Raw genomic sequence first — 16,787 nt, 5'->3', positions numbered from 1 at the left:
AGAAAAGTATTTTAAATATTGATTTTAAGCGCCATCTGCCAAATAATTTACATATTCTGATGTGATTCATAATTTCTCCTTGTTTTGTTGTCCATCTTTCTCAACAGTAGCCAACCTAACAACCTACCATATCTGGGATGGTCTCGTTCCTCTGTCCATGGCAGGTTCAGTCAATCAGCTGTGGTACATCTGCTGCCTACTCAAACAATCATGGGCCTCTTGATTTAAAAGGACACAAACCAGTACAGAGCCTCCCTGTTCCTGGAAGAAACCCTTCTCGGACGAACAATCACTACTGCTAGCAGCTGTTAGAAATTAAATCTTTGTGTATCTATTCTGTAGTTAATATCTATATGTATATATTAATAAATGAATTGATGTTGTGTAGAGTACTGTAAAAACTATTGTTAATAGCTTCTCTTGACTAATCTACTGTACATATGTGCAACTTTTACATTTAAATTGATTTTTGTAAATTTTACACATCTGGCAACAAAGTATGTGGAGGAAAGGAAATGCTAAAATTAAAGCTGCCATTGTGGACAAAAGACATAAGGTTTGTGGCCATTTCTTGCAAACATCTATGTAATAATTAAACACTGTACATGGTTACTACATTACACAAACATAATTACCACAGTTAACAATTTAAGTCGTTGATAGAGAAAATGTTTTTACAAAATCATACCAATTTTATTTCTCAACAGTATGTACTCAGGGTTTACAACTTAAGAATACATCCATATAGGGTCCTTGATGGGGGCCAGTCTGCAGTGAACTGGTGGATGACAGAGGCAATGGTATTGCAATGGTATGGAGCAGTTTGAAGCAGAAGTCCCACCATGTCATCCACAGGGTTTTCCCAGCTGAGCACAAACCTCATGCACTTTGTTTCCACAGGCCCCCCTGCAGAATCAAGTGTAACCTGTTAAAAGGGATATAAAGTTATTATTCCTATGTTGTAGACTTGGCAATTTTCTACTGCCAAGTCTACAACCACAGGAAAACAATAGTATAAGAAACTTAACCTTCTAATCATAACATTTGATAACTATTCATTGGAGAAATGTTAAGTTAATGAGCTTATATATATGTATATATATATATAATCACATTTCTCCAATGAAACGTTAATATCTATCTAAAACAGCATCTTCCTCCTCATGTCTTGATCGTAGCAGGAGTTTAACTTCTCAGGACGTGATGGAGTAGCGGGTTTGTGGCATAACTTAAGTTTTGGACTTGTGGCTTCAGGTAATGTTGCTACTTAGCCCGCTAAGTGAAACTAGCGTAAGTGAGGAGGATTTAATATGATCACGCATTTTACATGACGGGTGGCAACCCCAGTCTATACTACAAAAATGTGATTAAGATTAGAGCCTAAATGCGTTCTATTTCCAAAACAGAAAGGCTACGTAATGTTAGCCAGCTAACAAATTACTATTGCTAGCCTAGCATATCAACTAACAGCTAGAAAAAAACCAAAACACGTACCTTCGTAGTCAAACTTGTCAATCAGCGAGGAATTTGTCCAGTTAAGATTATGTATAGATAGTGGATGTTAGGATGTAAAACGGATGTTGTTTGACGTCTTTTAAAAAAGGTCTATAAGGCTCTCTCCGAAGTGGACCACAGCGCAGGCATTCACAATCGATCTGCGCACGGATCGTTCTCTTTCCTGTTTATTGACCAATAGTAGAAGAGCTGGACATAGAAGGCAGCCCACCTCATTAACATAACGATGCAGCGAGAAAACAATACAGAAATAAATACAGCAAACCGAAATACAGCAAACGGAAAAGGGAGAAGTAATAAAATCAAAACAAAGTATATATTTATTCTTTTATTTATATATTTCTACTTTTATTTTTATATTGATTTTTTTCATTTATTATTATGTTGGATATGTATTTATTCTTTTATTTATATATTATTTTATTTATATATGTTGGATATATATTTATTCTTTTATTTATTATTATGCCAGTTTTGGTCCGCCATAGAACAGAAACCGCTAAACTAAAAATTAATTACGAAGTGAATGCTACCAGTCGAAATTTGCATTAATTTCGCGATCTCATTGCTTTTGCAGCTGCTCTATCCGCGCCGCTACTCCTTTCCGATTCTCCGTTCCGCTTCTCTTTCACGGTTACTTGCGCAACTTTACTTCGTTTCTCAGCAACAAAATACAGCCCATCGTTATTTATTGAAGATTTTACATTTCCAAAAACACAGGAATCTAATGTTTCGTTTCGTTTGTACGTTTGGAAGCTCATTCCCTCTCACATAATCGGAAAAGCCGGGGAATGGCGGCGCTTTTGACATTTCTCTGACATTCGGAAAAATATGGTTTACTAATTTTAGCATAACTCCGGTTATACTTGGCCTATTAACACAATTTAAAAACTGGTGTGTAATTTATAATATGCACTTTAAGCTCAAGTTGAAAGTGAGACTGAGGGAGGCGGAGCTTTGCTGCTACACCGTAACAAACTAGACGTTAAAAAGAGCTATAAGGTTATGGACCCCTATGGTTTCGTTAACCATACTCGCAGATGAAAAATCGATACTTTCCGAGGGCGGAAAATATCAATATATATCGCCGAATCGATTTATTTATACAGCCCTATATAATGGCATCTGTTTTCAAGGATACTGTGATAATTCATATTTTCCATGTAGAGAAATTGCTTTCATTATTACACTGCTCAAAATAAAGTGAACACCTAAGCAAAACATTGTAACTCAAAATCAGTCATACTTTCGTGGAATGTCACCAGTTAGGTAGTAACACTTAGTGTGAATACATTTCACCTGCTGGTGTGCAAACAGGTGTAAATGAGAGGCAATTAGCAATACAACTCCTATAAAAGTAACATAAAATACTGTGATTTAACATGGCGCAGGGCTACACATCCTTCTGGAATGACTGCATATCATCGGGCTTGCGGGGCTGCATGCTGATTGAATTGGCCCTACGAGGACGCCTTCAGCTGGAGCCATGTGGTGTGAGGAGGAGAGGTCTGCTGTCAAGAAAGGTACAACTTCTTGGTCTGCATTGGGTGGAAGAAATAGGATTGGAACTTCTGATTTTTAGTATTGCTGCTAAACTGATGCATATAGTTTTAACCATCGTTTACATTTGAAACCAGATATTTACAAACACTAAACATACAAATTTTTTTCTCCCTGTCTGAAGTTAAATCTGATCTGTTTTGTTTTAGGCCATTTACTTTAGGAAATAGAAATAATTTGGGTTATTCTAACTGACAAACAAGGGAGAATTGGTCTCATTTAACTCCGGATAATGAGAAAAATGTGTGTATATCTTTTTATTCAGTGTATGTAAATATCTAGTTTCAACTAGGCCTGTTGCAATAAACAGTAAATCAATTAATTGCATGATAAATTAAAATGGTCTTGATAATAAAATGAGGGTGATAACATTGCTTGCTTGTTTTCGTCATCTCTCTCTCTCTACCAAAGAGACTGGATGACAAAAAGCTTCACTCTGGTGCCTCTAGTTGCTCTTCCCTTCCTTGGTAACGGCTAACCACACAAAACCTCAGTTTCAACTTTCTTGTGTAGTGTCACTAGCCTGCGTGTGCACGTCTGCATGCATGAGGTAGAAATTTCACATGCACGAATTACGCTGTTCGCTCAGCCGGATGAGGATAAGCGGCTGTCGCTTCACCACGCAAGTTACATAGAAGTGAATGGAGAGGGAGCAGTGCTGTCTCCCGTCACCATGTTTACCTGCATCTGTTACGTGCTATGTATGTGGTTTCCTACCACAGAGCTTAGCATGAGCGCCCCAGAGAACTGCTGGTTTTATTCTGAATGTGACAGCTGGCAGCGCTTTGAATTTGGATTCAAACCTGAACCTGTGGACCTGCTATATTATAAGTCATAGTGGGTCAAAACAACAAACAAATGCAACTACAATGTAATCATCCGATGCAGGTTTCCTTGCTTAGGGGAAAAGAAAAATAGAAAAAAAACTTCAACCAATAGTGGCTGTTTCAGTCCACTATCACTGAGGTATTTAATCAACGAAATACAAAAGGCCAGTGCAAAATAGTGCGCACTAAGACAGTTTGAAAAAGATGATTCTCTTTTGATCTAACCCACCATTTTGAAAAATCTGCAAACATTTATGTACTGCACTTCACAGTACTAAGTTTATGCCTTTTTTCCCCCACACAAGTCCTTACTGGCAGTAGACCCTGTATCAGCCCAATGATAAATAAATGTTGAAGGGCAAGTTTATTTACAGAATCTTCAGAACACAATTCATTTATTTATTGTTTATGTATTTTGAACATTTAAAAGTTCCAGTTCCAGTGTTACGTGTTCTTTAGAAATTATTGACGTTTGAGAGGGCATTGTTATGCCATTTTATGATATTAGTTAACAATGATCTCAAAATGACAATATTGTAGTTTATCGCAATAATTTCTGGGACAATTAATCGCCCAGCAAAATGTGTTATCGTGACAGGCCTAGTTTCAGCTGTAAATGTTTGGAGATGAGCAAACATACTCAAGCCTGCAATGCTTCTTGAAACCGTTCATTTATTATAAAACTATAGATGAACTTATTAATGACCTCCCTGTTTGTGTGACAAATGTTTTTCCACACCTCTAATATCAGACTAGAGGTGTTGCACCCTTTGCAACTTACAATTTTTTTTTTTGACTGGGTGTTTGTCTTCTAACTAAAATTCCCAGGTGCTTTGTAAGTCAGATGCTCCAACAGGAGATGTGCTTCTGGATGAGGCTTTAAAACACATCAAGGAAACCCAACCCCCAGAGACTGTGCAAAGCTGGATTGAACTGCTGAGTGGTGGGTTCACATATTTTCTCCGACACTTTTACTGTGAAAATGTCTTCACCAATATATTTTTGCTACAACATGCAACTGTTGTAGGGAGATTTTGATAACATTGCAATAATGTAATTATGATAGAACATGAATGAGTAAATATTTGTAATTCTGGACATGAGACAATACTGCTTAGTTTGGCTGTATTTCTCAGAGGATTAAAATGCCATGGTTCTAACCAGGAGTGGAAATTAGCACCCGTCTCTGGCCAAATGCGGGTAAAAGTATGAAGTGACGTGTAAATTGGAGCAACGCACCTGTCACTGTGGCTGGTTGACAATTTGAACAAAAAAAAAAAAGTTCCATTCAGTTTGAACTTCTGTCCAGGGGAGGACTGACCATCTTGAGTGTAGACTAATGCACATACTGTATATGGGGCGGCCCTAGGCTGTCATAATTTTTATTGACTGCGACAGCCCATTGGTTGATTTTATTGACGGACATTGGACTTATCCAATGAAATCCTTCAGTCCTACTTGCCCGCCCTCCCTTCCCCCTCGAGGTTATAAATGGCTCCATTTAAGCTAACCAGAGTCCGAGAAAAGTGAGCACAGACGAGGCGGGTCAGAAAAACTACGACAACAAAAGCTAAAAACCACCTGAGCCCATTCAGAAAAATGTGTCAAACTATCCTATATGTTTACAACACAAACTTTGACAGCTGGAGCAGATTGTGGAGCAGAGAAAAAGGGGGAGTTAGCAACTATCGTCGGAGGATGATGAGAGAAACGTGACCAGGGAAAGATTGAGGAAGAGTTCAGATTAGCTGCTGCTGCTCGGTAAGAAGAAGTGGAAATGTAGGCAGGATGACAGGTGTGTTAAAAACAACACATGATGTGTTAAATTTTAACACATGTGCCGCATCAGCTCAAGGACAACACGTGTTGTGTTGTTTTTGACACAACTAATGTGTTTGTCGTTTTAACACAACTATTGTGTCATTGAAATCAACACAAAACGTATGTTAAAATGTGTCCTTTTGACACACGTGTAAAATGTGTTTTCATAGATTGAGTCAAATAAAAATTGACATTTTCATATGAGAATATAAAGATGCATACGTTTATTAAAATTAAATACATGTTACAAAAATGTTTTACGACAGCCACAATATGTAAATCATATGCACAAGTAAAAATCATATAATCAATTAGTTCACCAGTCAACATGTTATTGTCTTCAAAGTCGAGCTAACTTTGAAGAAAAGTTACTAAATCCTTAACCTGTGGTGTTAAGGATTTTAACACCACAGGTTTTAAAATCCTTACTCTCTGTATCATATATTTTTCATAACATTCTGTGAACAGGTACAAAAAACACTTGGCTACAAAAGAGCTGATGAGAAATAACAATCTGTTTTGCAGTCAAATGGAAACATGCATTTACAGTCCAGTAGTCGTCAACCAAAGTACAAGATATTGTATCTTGAAGCCCCACACCTCTTCGAAAGCAGTCTTTACGTTTTGGACAATTGAACATTTTACTTGCCAGCTTCTGATTGTCCAATCAGTTCCAGTACTTGTACTTTACTTCGTATGGAAAACAGTTTATTGTAAATATGTAACGTAAAGACGGGGGTAGAGTTGTGGTGGTCAGGACGCACCAAGGAGAGTTTGAAAAACTTGTCCATAGCATTCATGAGACCAGATGTAGAGGGATGGTGACTTAGTTATTCTTGGTGAGGATGACTTTGTGGTTCTTGGTATTGGTGTCATAATGTGTCACCAATCCCTCTGTTATTCTTTTATGTTAAGAATAACATAAAAGCAGTCAAATTTCTTAGCCTTCTATAACTGAGGACAATCTTTATTCAGGTCACAGATGTAGATCATGTGGGGATGATGACTTCTTGAAGCAGAGCAATGTTAATCTTGTACCAAGTTTAGACGAAAGACCAGAAAAATAACAAAACAAATTTGTTAGTGAAATGATCTGATCAGCCACTATGTAAACCTTCTAATAAAAATACAATTAGTCAAAGATAAATACCTACCACCACAAAATCCAGAAGGTATGTCATTGTAGTCTTGATGCCAAGATGACTTGCACCAACAGGAGGTAGTAGATCTGTCAACAAAACAAGTGTGTTTCAAGTCTCAAAAAAATAGCAGAACTATAAAAATCTGCACTTTGTTGTGGGCCATTATAAATACAAATCATTCACCTTTTTTATATAATAATCCATTTACCTTCCTATCACTGGCTGATATATTAAAGATTTTCCATCACAAAAAATATTGGTCTAATATAGGTAAAAATCTTATTGTTTATTTTTCTTCCAACAAAAGTATCTTTGTAAACTTTTCTCCTGTTTTAACATTAGGAACTGAATTTAGTTTTATATGTGTGAGATTTTATTTACAAAGATCACAAATCCCTGGTTCCACATAAATACCTTTGTTCATGTCTTTGAGTTTTGGTACATGTCGGCTTCCCATGTACGAAGAAATAAGTCTGCCTGTTCACCCGTTAGCCTTCCAAACTGAGTCCAGCTATAACAAAGGAAAGCAAAACATTTATTTTTAAAAAACTAGAAGTAGATCATCATCGTTGTCTCAGTTATAATGTTACATGGGGAAAAGAAGCAGACCTACCAGATTTGACGCCCTGAAACCATTAATATTCATTCAGCCTGTCTGCATTATGAAGATAACTGGGAGAAAAATCTACAGAATTCCATTTTAGTAATTCATAAAATAAAATAAGATCACAAGCGTAAAGATCTGCAAGGAAAAAAAATGCAAAGGATCAAAAAGAAGCTTGAAGTCAGCAAATAAAATTTTTAAAAATGGGATTACGTTTGAAGATTTGATTTCCCATTACATGTGCATTTCAGAGTTTTAAAAAATCATTTGGAGGAATCAGCAGAAGGGGATTAAATAAGAATAACATAAAAGCAGTCAAATATCTTAGCCTTCTATAACCGAGGACAATGTTTATTCCACAAAACCGAGCAAACTAAATTTCTGTCATACTTTTGAATATTTCTTGAACATAAGGACGGGATGAAAACAGTACAAAAGTATAAGTGTTGCGGTTGACTTTTGTAACTTTTTGCAGTACCTCAAGGTTCCACAGTATCACTGCACACCAACGTTAGCTTGCAGCTAACGTGTTACAACGTCCGCTAACAGTCGGTCTTAATTTTTTAATGAGGTCATAAAATCACAATTAAATATTACCGGGTTTAGCTTGAAGTCTTCACAACGAAGAAACGACAGGGAAAGTTGATACTACTGTACTGGATGAGAATAAAACGATTGCTCCTGCTTTTTTCCCCTTGGCTCCACCGGATCACAGAACACCACAGTGCTACCAACAGCTGTTAACTACTCCAACTGTTACTTTTAGCATTTCTTAAAGAGGCAGAGACCTTTAACTTGGAACGAAAAAAATGCACCAACTTGCAATGGGACATAAAGGGTTAATTAGCCCATAATTGCATTAACTACACAAATAAGGACCATTTTCAATTCAAAGGCAACCCACCACCTGTCTTTGCCATAATAATATGCTAGCTAGCTTTGACATGAAACCCAGCATAACATTTCAGAGTACCCTGTCATAGCAACAAAAATTACCATAATACTTTTACAACTAGTTATTCAAGAAAATTCCCATAAATCTAACTTGATACCAATTCATTAAAACAAATACAAGGTATATACATACCAAAGTGGTTATTCCAAAATTAGTGGCTTCAATCTTTGCCTCGTTTGTCAACTTGATCCATATTGCGGAAAAACCTTCCTCCAATCAGAAGACTTAATTTGGTGGCTGAATTGGTAGTTATGGTGCCTTGATGTTGCCACTTGCTTATCAGCCAATGTGAGGTTATCAGCTAAATTTTTGTAGCTCATAGCCATTTCTAATTATATTTATTGTAAATGTTGAAGAATTCTGTTTTTTAGCAAACAAAATTATGTAAATAATCGAAATGTATAATGCATATTACTTTGAAGATGAGTAAATATACAATGCAGTACAAAAATATTTTTGTACTGCATTGTATAAAAGTAATTAAATCCTGCCACAATACAGTAATAATAATTGCATTTTTAGATGAAGTAAACATTGTTATAAATGCTAAACAAAAAAAATGTAAAACCATTTTAGAAAAAAAAAAATTCTGGAAACTATCATTGAAAGGAATTACACAATCTTATGTCAGCAGGGAGTAAATTCTGCCTGACAAACACAGACACAATTATGTGTTGAAATATTCAATACTATTGTATTCATTTTAACACAATATTAATGTAATAACATTTTTTGTGTTCTTTTTTAACACATTTTTTTTAGAGTGTGGGAAAGCTACACACTAAAGTAGTTTGTAGCTTCCTCTGCACACTAGGGGATCGGGAAGCTAACACTAAGCTAGCATGTAGTCAGAAAAACACTGGGATAACACAGGAATAATGACGGCATGTGGAATTAATGAACATGTTCTGAGATGTTTTTAGAAATAAGAATAATTGAGAATTTCAGTAGAAAACGTAGTAAGCAATGAAATGCAAATAAATTGAAAGAATCAACTCAAAACTTTTCATTGAAAAGTTGTTTAGTCAGTTGAGGCTAATAATTTATAAGCAGAATCAGATTGTTGGAAAGTCATAAGTCACTGATAAAAGTGTGAAAAGTATTATGAGGTGGTAAACCATGGAAAGGAATTGTAGGACCCCATAACATTTAGTTAACACCAGCATTATTTTAAATTAAAATCAGAATTCTGAGAAAGAAAATCAGAATTTTGAGATTAAAGTCAGAATTCTGACTTTTTTTCCGTGGCCCTAAACCTCTTCCAAAGGTAAGCATTTATTTAGTTAAGCTTTTAATAATATAATAACATTGGCACATCATTTCAAACATTTTCTAATTAGAAATAGCTGCATTTTTATTGTATATTTTGGATAATCATACTTTTCTATATGCTTGTTCATGACATTACAGATTTTAATTTGTATGCAAATGCTACTCATAAAGGAAAAACTTTAAAAAAAAAAATATAGGGTTTGAATGATTGGTTTGGCAAAAAGTTCTAGTAACGGTGTGAGCGTCTTTTTAAACCAGAGCAGATTAAAGGTTGGTAAAAAAATTGGGTGGAGTAGCCCTTTAGGCAGTTACTGAATCGGAAGCTGCATTTAGAAGCCATTAGTTTCATATACAAAACAAAGTCAGCATATGTGGCTTTCTGTGTGAAGGTATCATGACGAGATTAATTACACGCCTCTTTGGACGAGTTTACAAAAACAAAGTGTGCGGGACAGAGAGAACTTCCGGGTCAGACTGCTTGTCAAAAATTAAATCATGAAAATCTAAACTGAGCGCTCGTTATCCGTGTTTTCCATTTCCGTTTTGTGCACTAAATGGGAAATCAAATAATGAGCTGGGTCCGTGTATTTTCAGGAAGTTGGTTTTTTCGTTTGAAATGGAAAATAAAAAAACGAAAATAAACTAGTTTTTTTGTTTTCCGTTTAGAAAACCGAAATCGGATTTTTGGCTCGTTATCCGATTTCCCATTTAGTGCACAAAACGAAAAGGGAAAAAACAGATGACGAGCTGTCGATTTCGATTTTCATTATTTCATTTTTGAGAAGTGGTCTGACCCGGAAGTCCTCTCTGTCTGGCACAGTTTGTTTTTGTAAACTCGTCCAAATCGGCATGTAATTAATTTGATCATGAAACCTTCACACAGAAAAGTGTGAATATTCCGACTTTGTTTTGTATATGAAGCTAATGGCTTCATATACAAAACTAATGGCTAATGGCTTCTAAATGCAGCTTCCGATTCAGTAAATGGCCAAAGGGCTAGTCCGCCCAATTTTTACAAACCTTCAATCTGCTGTGGTTTAAAAAGACGCTCAAACCGCTACTATGACATTCTGTCCAATGCCGTCATTCAAATCCTATAGCTTTTTAAGTTTTTCCTTTCTGAATAGCATACCAATTATAATCAGGTATGTTATGAACAAGCATGCATAGATGAGCTGCCTGATGTGATTGACACTGTCCGCCGCTTAGGGAAAATGAAAGAGAATAATAACAGGCCAAGAGGAATCATCCTCCAGTTCTCTTCCCAAACGTAACGGGATAACATTTGGAGAGCCACGAAAAACAACTCCTTCCTGAAGGAGCGCCATCTTTGCTTCACAGAGAATCTTTGTCCAGCAGATTGGAAACATGGCAACCTCCTGCGCTCCGCAAGCCGACCAGAAATTACTTTAAAAACATTCAGTCCGTTACGATATTAGGTTTGCAGGCTTAATATTTATTTTTGCGATCATTAATAAGCCTCCCTGAACGCAGCGGTGGTTAATTAGTTAATTTTAAACTCCTACTCTGCTAGTTATTTTGAAACAATAATTACTGAGATTATTATTGTTGGGTCATTAATTTGAACATGTTTTGTTGTAGTTCTTTCATAAAGTTACGAACGTTTTAACCCAGCCAGAGGACGTGCTGGTCTCATCGTCCTGGGGGTGTTCAGTTTGTCACCCAAGGCCGAGATCGATTCAAAACCTTCCGCGATCCACGTATTGCAGCCCTGCTCTAGCAAAGCACGAACAGTTCAGAAACGATATGAAATGGGGAAAAAAGTTATTAACTGATTAAGTCGTGTTTTAGATTGTTCTTGAAAAACTAATCAGTCACGGCTGATTAGTGGGTGAACTCACGGCTTCAGAGTGAACCCATTCATGTTTTACAGCTGACAGCCGCTCCCCTCTCTTGCAGGTACTGCGTACCCCCGCTGAATCTTTTAGGGGTACGCAGTACCCTACCGTACCCCCTTACTTTCACCCCTCTCCAAGAGTATGAACAATAAAGCTGGAGAAACATATGAATGTTGTATATCTGAATATTTTAATTTGTCATGTCGTAATAGCTGCTCTCTATTCTTTTTCTTTTTCATACCAATGTATTTATTGTTGAAAGCTACACCCCTTGCATACTTTATAATGTGTTCTGTTTCTTCGTTTTTCTGTGTACTTGTAAACAAAGATGTTCATTAATGAAAAATAATTTTTAAAAAAGCCGCATAGTTCAAAGCAGTGGTCCCCAACCCCCGGTCCGTGGACCGGTACCAGTCCGTGGACCCAATTGGTACCGGGCCGCGCAACAAATAATTAAATATTTCCGTTTTATATATTATTTGAGTCTGGAGTTTTTTTTATTTTTAAAACCCTTTAACCAGATTCTCTCAGTTACTTGCGCACCAACATTGAGCCCACAAGCAGCAAAATGAGTAAGAAACAGATCAGGTGTCTTTGGAAAGTTTTTTTGCAAAGGGAAAAAAGGCCCAGAGAAGAGACAGGAGAATGGATTTATCCCGGACCAGTAGGTGAGTCCCACATTACAAGCCTGCTCTGCGTAAAATGCAGCGACCGGCTCGCTAATGAGGCAATGAAGCTTCAAACTGCTTCGCCAAGTAGAGACCAGTGCTGTGCACAAGCAACATACCTCGGGTGTCATCGTCTCTCATAACACCCAGATGGGACCGTCTCGTTGCAGAGAAACAAGCTCACGGCTCCCGTTAGTCATTATCGTGAGTTAAAATTTTCACGAAAGTAAAATGTTCGTTTTTGTGTCGCATCTGTATCTTATTTTGAAGGGATATGTAAACGTAAATGTGCGACCAGAGTCGGAGCGTTTGGGCAGTGGTCGAGAGGAGATGAGCAGAGCTTGTTAGTCTTAAGTCTGGTTTAGACGGCAAGATTTAAGAATTGTCGGCCGATTCTCCAAACCTCTGTGACCACAGAGCTGATAAAAGACCAACAGGTTCAATCGGTTCGTGTGTCCAAGGCAGGACCAACACACCACACACGAACATCCCGATTCGATAATCCAGTAAAACCCCCTACATAGCATACGGGAATTTAGAATAACCAAACACGGATGACGATGTAGAAGCAATTGTGATAGTTTGTGGACTCATTTTAAGAGATAAAAGACGTAAYGGTGGATAAAAGATGTCGGGAGCAGCCACTCTATTTGCTGCACTATGATTTGGAGGTGACTATTTTTTCATAGTTAACATTTTTAACTGAATAAACATATATAATAATGACCTTTACATATAATAATAAACATTTCCACATATCATCTCTGATATCCACCGGACTCACAGTTGCGCGATATGTCAGCTGTTTAGGTTTCCCCTCTGTTCTTACGTCACCGTGCTTTCTGATTAGCTACCTGTCACATTCAACAGGTTGTTTTCTCGTTCCCAGTCAGGGAAAAACTCACAGGCTACGAGAAAAGGGCCAAGACAACCCAAATTGGGTATATTCAGGCTTTAGCGGGAACACCAATATGCAGAAGCCTTATCTGAAAGTTAAAACATCTCCCTCCCCCCCTGAGCCGCAGCAAAATTTCTAAGTTTTGACCGGCCTGCGGTAATAAAAAGGTTGGGGACTACTGGTTCAAAGCGTGGGGAAAAAAGTAGCGACTTATAGTACAAAAAATATGGTAAATTCGTAAGTATACCTACAGATGTATGGTAAACTTATTTACCATACATAGTTAAGAATAAATCATATATTTTATAGATGGGGTTTTTCATCAAAAGAAAAAAATAGTGGCAGGTGAAATGTTTTGAGTGTCCAGTAAAAACTTTTCTCTACCAGCCACTGTGGCTGGTGGAGAAAATTTGTAATTTCTACCCCTATTTCTAACCCTCCCACGGTCTCATGAGAGTACTCTGTGTGTGGTCAGGTGAGGTCGCACTGACTCCACATGTGCTTTTACTCAATTGACGGAGTGATGGGACAACACCTCCACTTCCTCGTTGTCAGACCGTGACATTTTCTGCGCTTCTCCTGAGTGTTGCACTAAGACCATGTGAGGGTTAATGGAGGATTTTCTAAAGAACCCACATATCTAAATGTCTCCTTTATCCAAGACATGCATTTCTTGGGCAAAGGAATTTCAGTTTTTGTCTTCATTCCATTGATGAAAACTGTGAGCATGAGTTATTCTTTTCCACATCTATTCCTTATCTACATCATGCATAAACTTTGAATTGACTTGTTGCTGAAATGTCCTATGCAAATAAAGTTGCCTCACCTTTATGTCCTGTCTTGTTACTCCTTCTTTATGGTCTTCCTGTCTTCCTTTTCTTGTGCCATTAATTATTTTTCAACCACTGTCTTTCCTTCCTCCTTCATTTTTCTGTGTCCTCCTTAATTCAGTGTGCCTTACGTTTCTTTCTTCTGTTCTTTGTGACCTTATTCATTCTTTCTTTTAATTCCTTTCTTTTTTGTCATTCTCTTTTCCTTCATCTCTTCTGAATCCAGTGTTCCTTCTCTTCCTTTCTTGTCCTTTTCCTGATAAGGACACAGACAAGAACAAGAGAGGACAGAAAAAGCATTCCTGTCTTAATGAGCCCTTCTTTCTCTTCTTCCTTTTCATTTCTGACCAATCCCTCATCCTTTCTTTCTTGTCCTTCCATGTTCTTTTCTTCCTTTCTTCAGGTTCTGGATTTTGCTGATTCCATCATTTTGGTCAGACCATTCTAAAAATATCTGCCATAAATCGATAGTTAACTTTTGTATTTTATATTGAATAAATAATGTGATAGACTGGAAACTGAGTCTGGATAAGTCTGGAAGTTTCACATGAAAAATGTGTAGGATCTTTTTTAAACTGCCTGTTTAAAAGTTGGCCCAGCATTTGACTGTTGTTTTTGGAAATGGTTCTCTTTTTTTCGATTGAAGTGTTTTTTATTCATAAATCTGCTCCGCAGGAGAGACGTGGAACCCACTGAAGCTGCATTATCAGCTGAGGAATGTCCGTGAACGACTGGCCAAAAACTTGGTGGAAAAAGGCGTCCTCACAACAGAGAAACAGAACTTCTTGCTTTTTGATATGACTACACATCCCCTGACCAACAACAACATCAAGCAGCGTCTTATCAAGAAGGTCCAGGAAGCTGTTCTAGACAAGTGGGTGAATGACCCTCATCGAATGGACAAGCGATTGGTGGCACTTATATTCTTAGCCCATTCTTCTGATGTGTTGGAAAATGCATTTGCCCCACTACTAGATGACCAGTACGACTTGGCCATGAAAAGAGTGCGACAACTGCTAGAACTGGAGCCTGAGGCGGAGAGCATGAAGGCCAACACTAATGAGATGTTGTGGGCTGTGGTAGCTGCTTTCACTAAATGAGACTTAAGAGCATTGGACAGTCTCTTGTGGTATGCTCTGTGTACTGTTGGGTACAAATTGGAGTAATAATCCCAATAAGAGAACTTACTGGTGGTGTTGACTGAACTGTGGGAAATTCTGTCTTACCGGCATTTTTTTCCTTCCAGGTAACTGTTCTTGTGGACCAATAATATGCTCCAAATCTGAAATTGCTATTTCACTTATCACTTTGCTAAAAATATGAACTCAGAAAGTTGAATGAAGTTGTTTATAAAACCAGTATGATGACTTTTTTGCCTCGTAATTGTTAATTGAACAGTTTGGCAAATGTAAGAATACAGTGACCAAGTCTGAGATGAATGGACATATCCATGTAAGAACAGTGTAGAAAGTTATTTGATGATGCTGTTGGACCAAACATATTATGCTGTAAGTATGCAACATCCGTGTTTCCACTGGTTTCACAACAGGAACAAGAAAGCAGACAATATGGCAAAAATCCAAACTAAGTGTTCTGTCCTGATCTCAGTGTATTGGCAATAAGAAATTATTTAATGTTGGTGTTGCCTCAAACAACCCAGTGCGACAGCTGCTAGAACTGGAGCCTGAGGGAGAGAACATGAAGGCCAACACTTAGTCAATATGTGTGCTGCTTTCCTTTGTTCAGTGTTAGGAGGAACAGTGTTAAGAGTACATATTGACTTGAATCCCAGGTCTGACTATAGCAACAGCTGACCTTCTGATAGGAAGATTGTTTAATTCACCTCAAAATAGGAATGCCAGAAATAAAAACAACTTTAATCAGTCACCGCTTTAAGAATGGTTAATATTTTGTGTCTTTATTGTTTTAGGTACAATACAGTCTGCAGTTAGCAGAAATGGAAAATGCAGTAAGGAATGATTATGTGTATAATCTTTTCTGGATGTAGAAAGTAAACTATTTTTGTCATACAAGTTATACAGTTATCCTGCAAACAAATGAATTTGTGATGATGTCCAATAGATTCGTTGCCAGTACAACAAATCTATTGTACTGACTACTTGATCTGGTTCAACTAATCTTTCAAGTCTTGGCATGTGTCCATCTGATAAGTCTGAACCTTAGTTCTTGATCAGGAGAGGAATAGATCTAGCTAGTTGATGAGTAATCACAAAGCTTCACTTGAAAAAATTTACTTAAGCTCCCAAACATGAAACTGCTTTCTTTCTGTATAGCTGTAGCTTAAACATACTGATTCAGTAAACCTAGTCTACTTTTAGACTTGTCTTGGCAAAATCTATAAGATCTTGAGGGGTTAGATTAGCTAGTGAAATTCTCGGTTTTAACTGGAACGGGGGTTAATTATGCAGGGTATTTGATGTTCAGATAATTCTGACGTAACTCAGATTGGTTTTATTGTTTGAAATTGTAAACAAAGAGGCTTCTTTAGTTTGCGTAATCCCTTTTACCATAAACTATCACTTGGTCCTAGTTTTGTATCATCAAGCTCATTGTGTTGATCTACTTTTCTGTGTTAAATGCACAGTTCCAGAATTGATAATGGAAGATGTTTTCTTAATAAAATTTTTAATGCGTTTGTCTTGGCTCTTGGGAATTTCTATCAAATTAATCTTATGTACAGAAGATGATTAGTGCCACATGAATTCGAGCATGTGGCACCAATGGAAATAAGTATGCTATATTTACAGAAGTATAAATCATATAGTGGATGAATGAAACGTTAGTTTGCACTGCAGGTTGTTCTATCTCAAACAAC

At 37.2% G+C, this 16,787-nt stretch overlaps 2 protein-coding genes and 1 long non-coding RNA gene across 4 annotated transcripts in view; 2 read left to right on the top strand and 1 right to left on the bottom strand.

Moving 5' to 3' along the window:
• zbtb26 (zinc finger and BTB domain containing 26) overlaps nt 1-16,787 on the top strand; it is a 1,115,122-nt gene that overhangs the window by 251,579 nt on the left and 846,756 nt on the right. The window lies entirely within an intron of this gene.
• LOC103469641 (Golgi phosphoprotein 3) lies at nt 2,640-16,607 on the top strand. The gene is made up of 3 exons (XM_008417424.2): nt 2,640-3,038; nt 4,731-4,845; nt 14,627-16,607. The coding sequence occupies exons 1-3, from the start codon at nt 2,898-2,900 to the stop codon at nt 15,049-15,051; spliced, it is 681 nt and encodes a 226-aa protein (XP_008415646.1). The 5' UTR covers nt 2,640-2,897; the 3' UTR covers nt 15,052-16,607.
• Nucleotides 5,933-9,958, bottom strand: LOC103469640 (uncharacterized). 2 transcript variants are annotated; one of them, XR_534383.2, is made up of 5 exons: nt 8,067-9,958; nt 7,479-7,607; nt 7,280-7,376; nt 6,878-6,951; nt 5,933-6,754 (listed from the first exon to the last, which is right to left on the bottom strand). It is a non-coding gene; the product is annotated as an uncharacterized LOC103469640 (long non-coding RNA). The 2 variants fall into 2 exon arrangements; XR_534382.2 differs by having other exon boundaries at nt 7,479-7,550; nt 8,067-9,953.

Source organism: Poecilia reticulata, linkage group LG9 (assembly GCF_000633615.1).
Source record: "Poecilia reticulata strain Guanapo linkage group LG9, Guppy_female_1.0+MT, whole genome shotgun sequence".
NCBI classification, from domain to species: Eukaryota; Metazoa; Chordata; class Actinopteri; order Cyprinodontiformes; family Poeciliidae; genus Poecilia; species Poecilia reticulata.
The sequence above is the reverse complement of the archived record's forward strand: the minus strand, read 5'-3'. Positions and strand labels throughout refer to the sequence as shown.

Bases quoted from the DNA above. Each gene is read 5' to 3' on its own strand.
- LOC103469641 (XM_008417424.2), top strand. From the start codon at position 2,898: ATGGCGCAGGGCTACACATCCTTCTGGAATGACTGCATATCATCGGGC. The intron at 3,039-4,730 runs GTACAACTTCTT...TAAAATTCCCAG, and splicing joins GAGGTCTGCTGTCAAGAAAG to GTGCTTTGTAAGTCAGATGC. The intron at 4,846-14,626 runs GTGGGTTCACAT...TCTGCTCCGCAG, and splicing joins CTGGATTGAACTGCTGAGTG to GAGAGACGTGGAACCCACTG.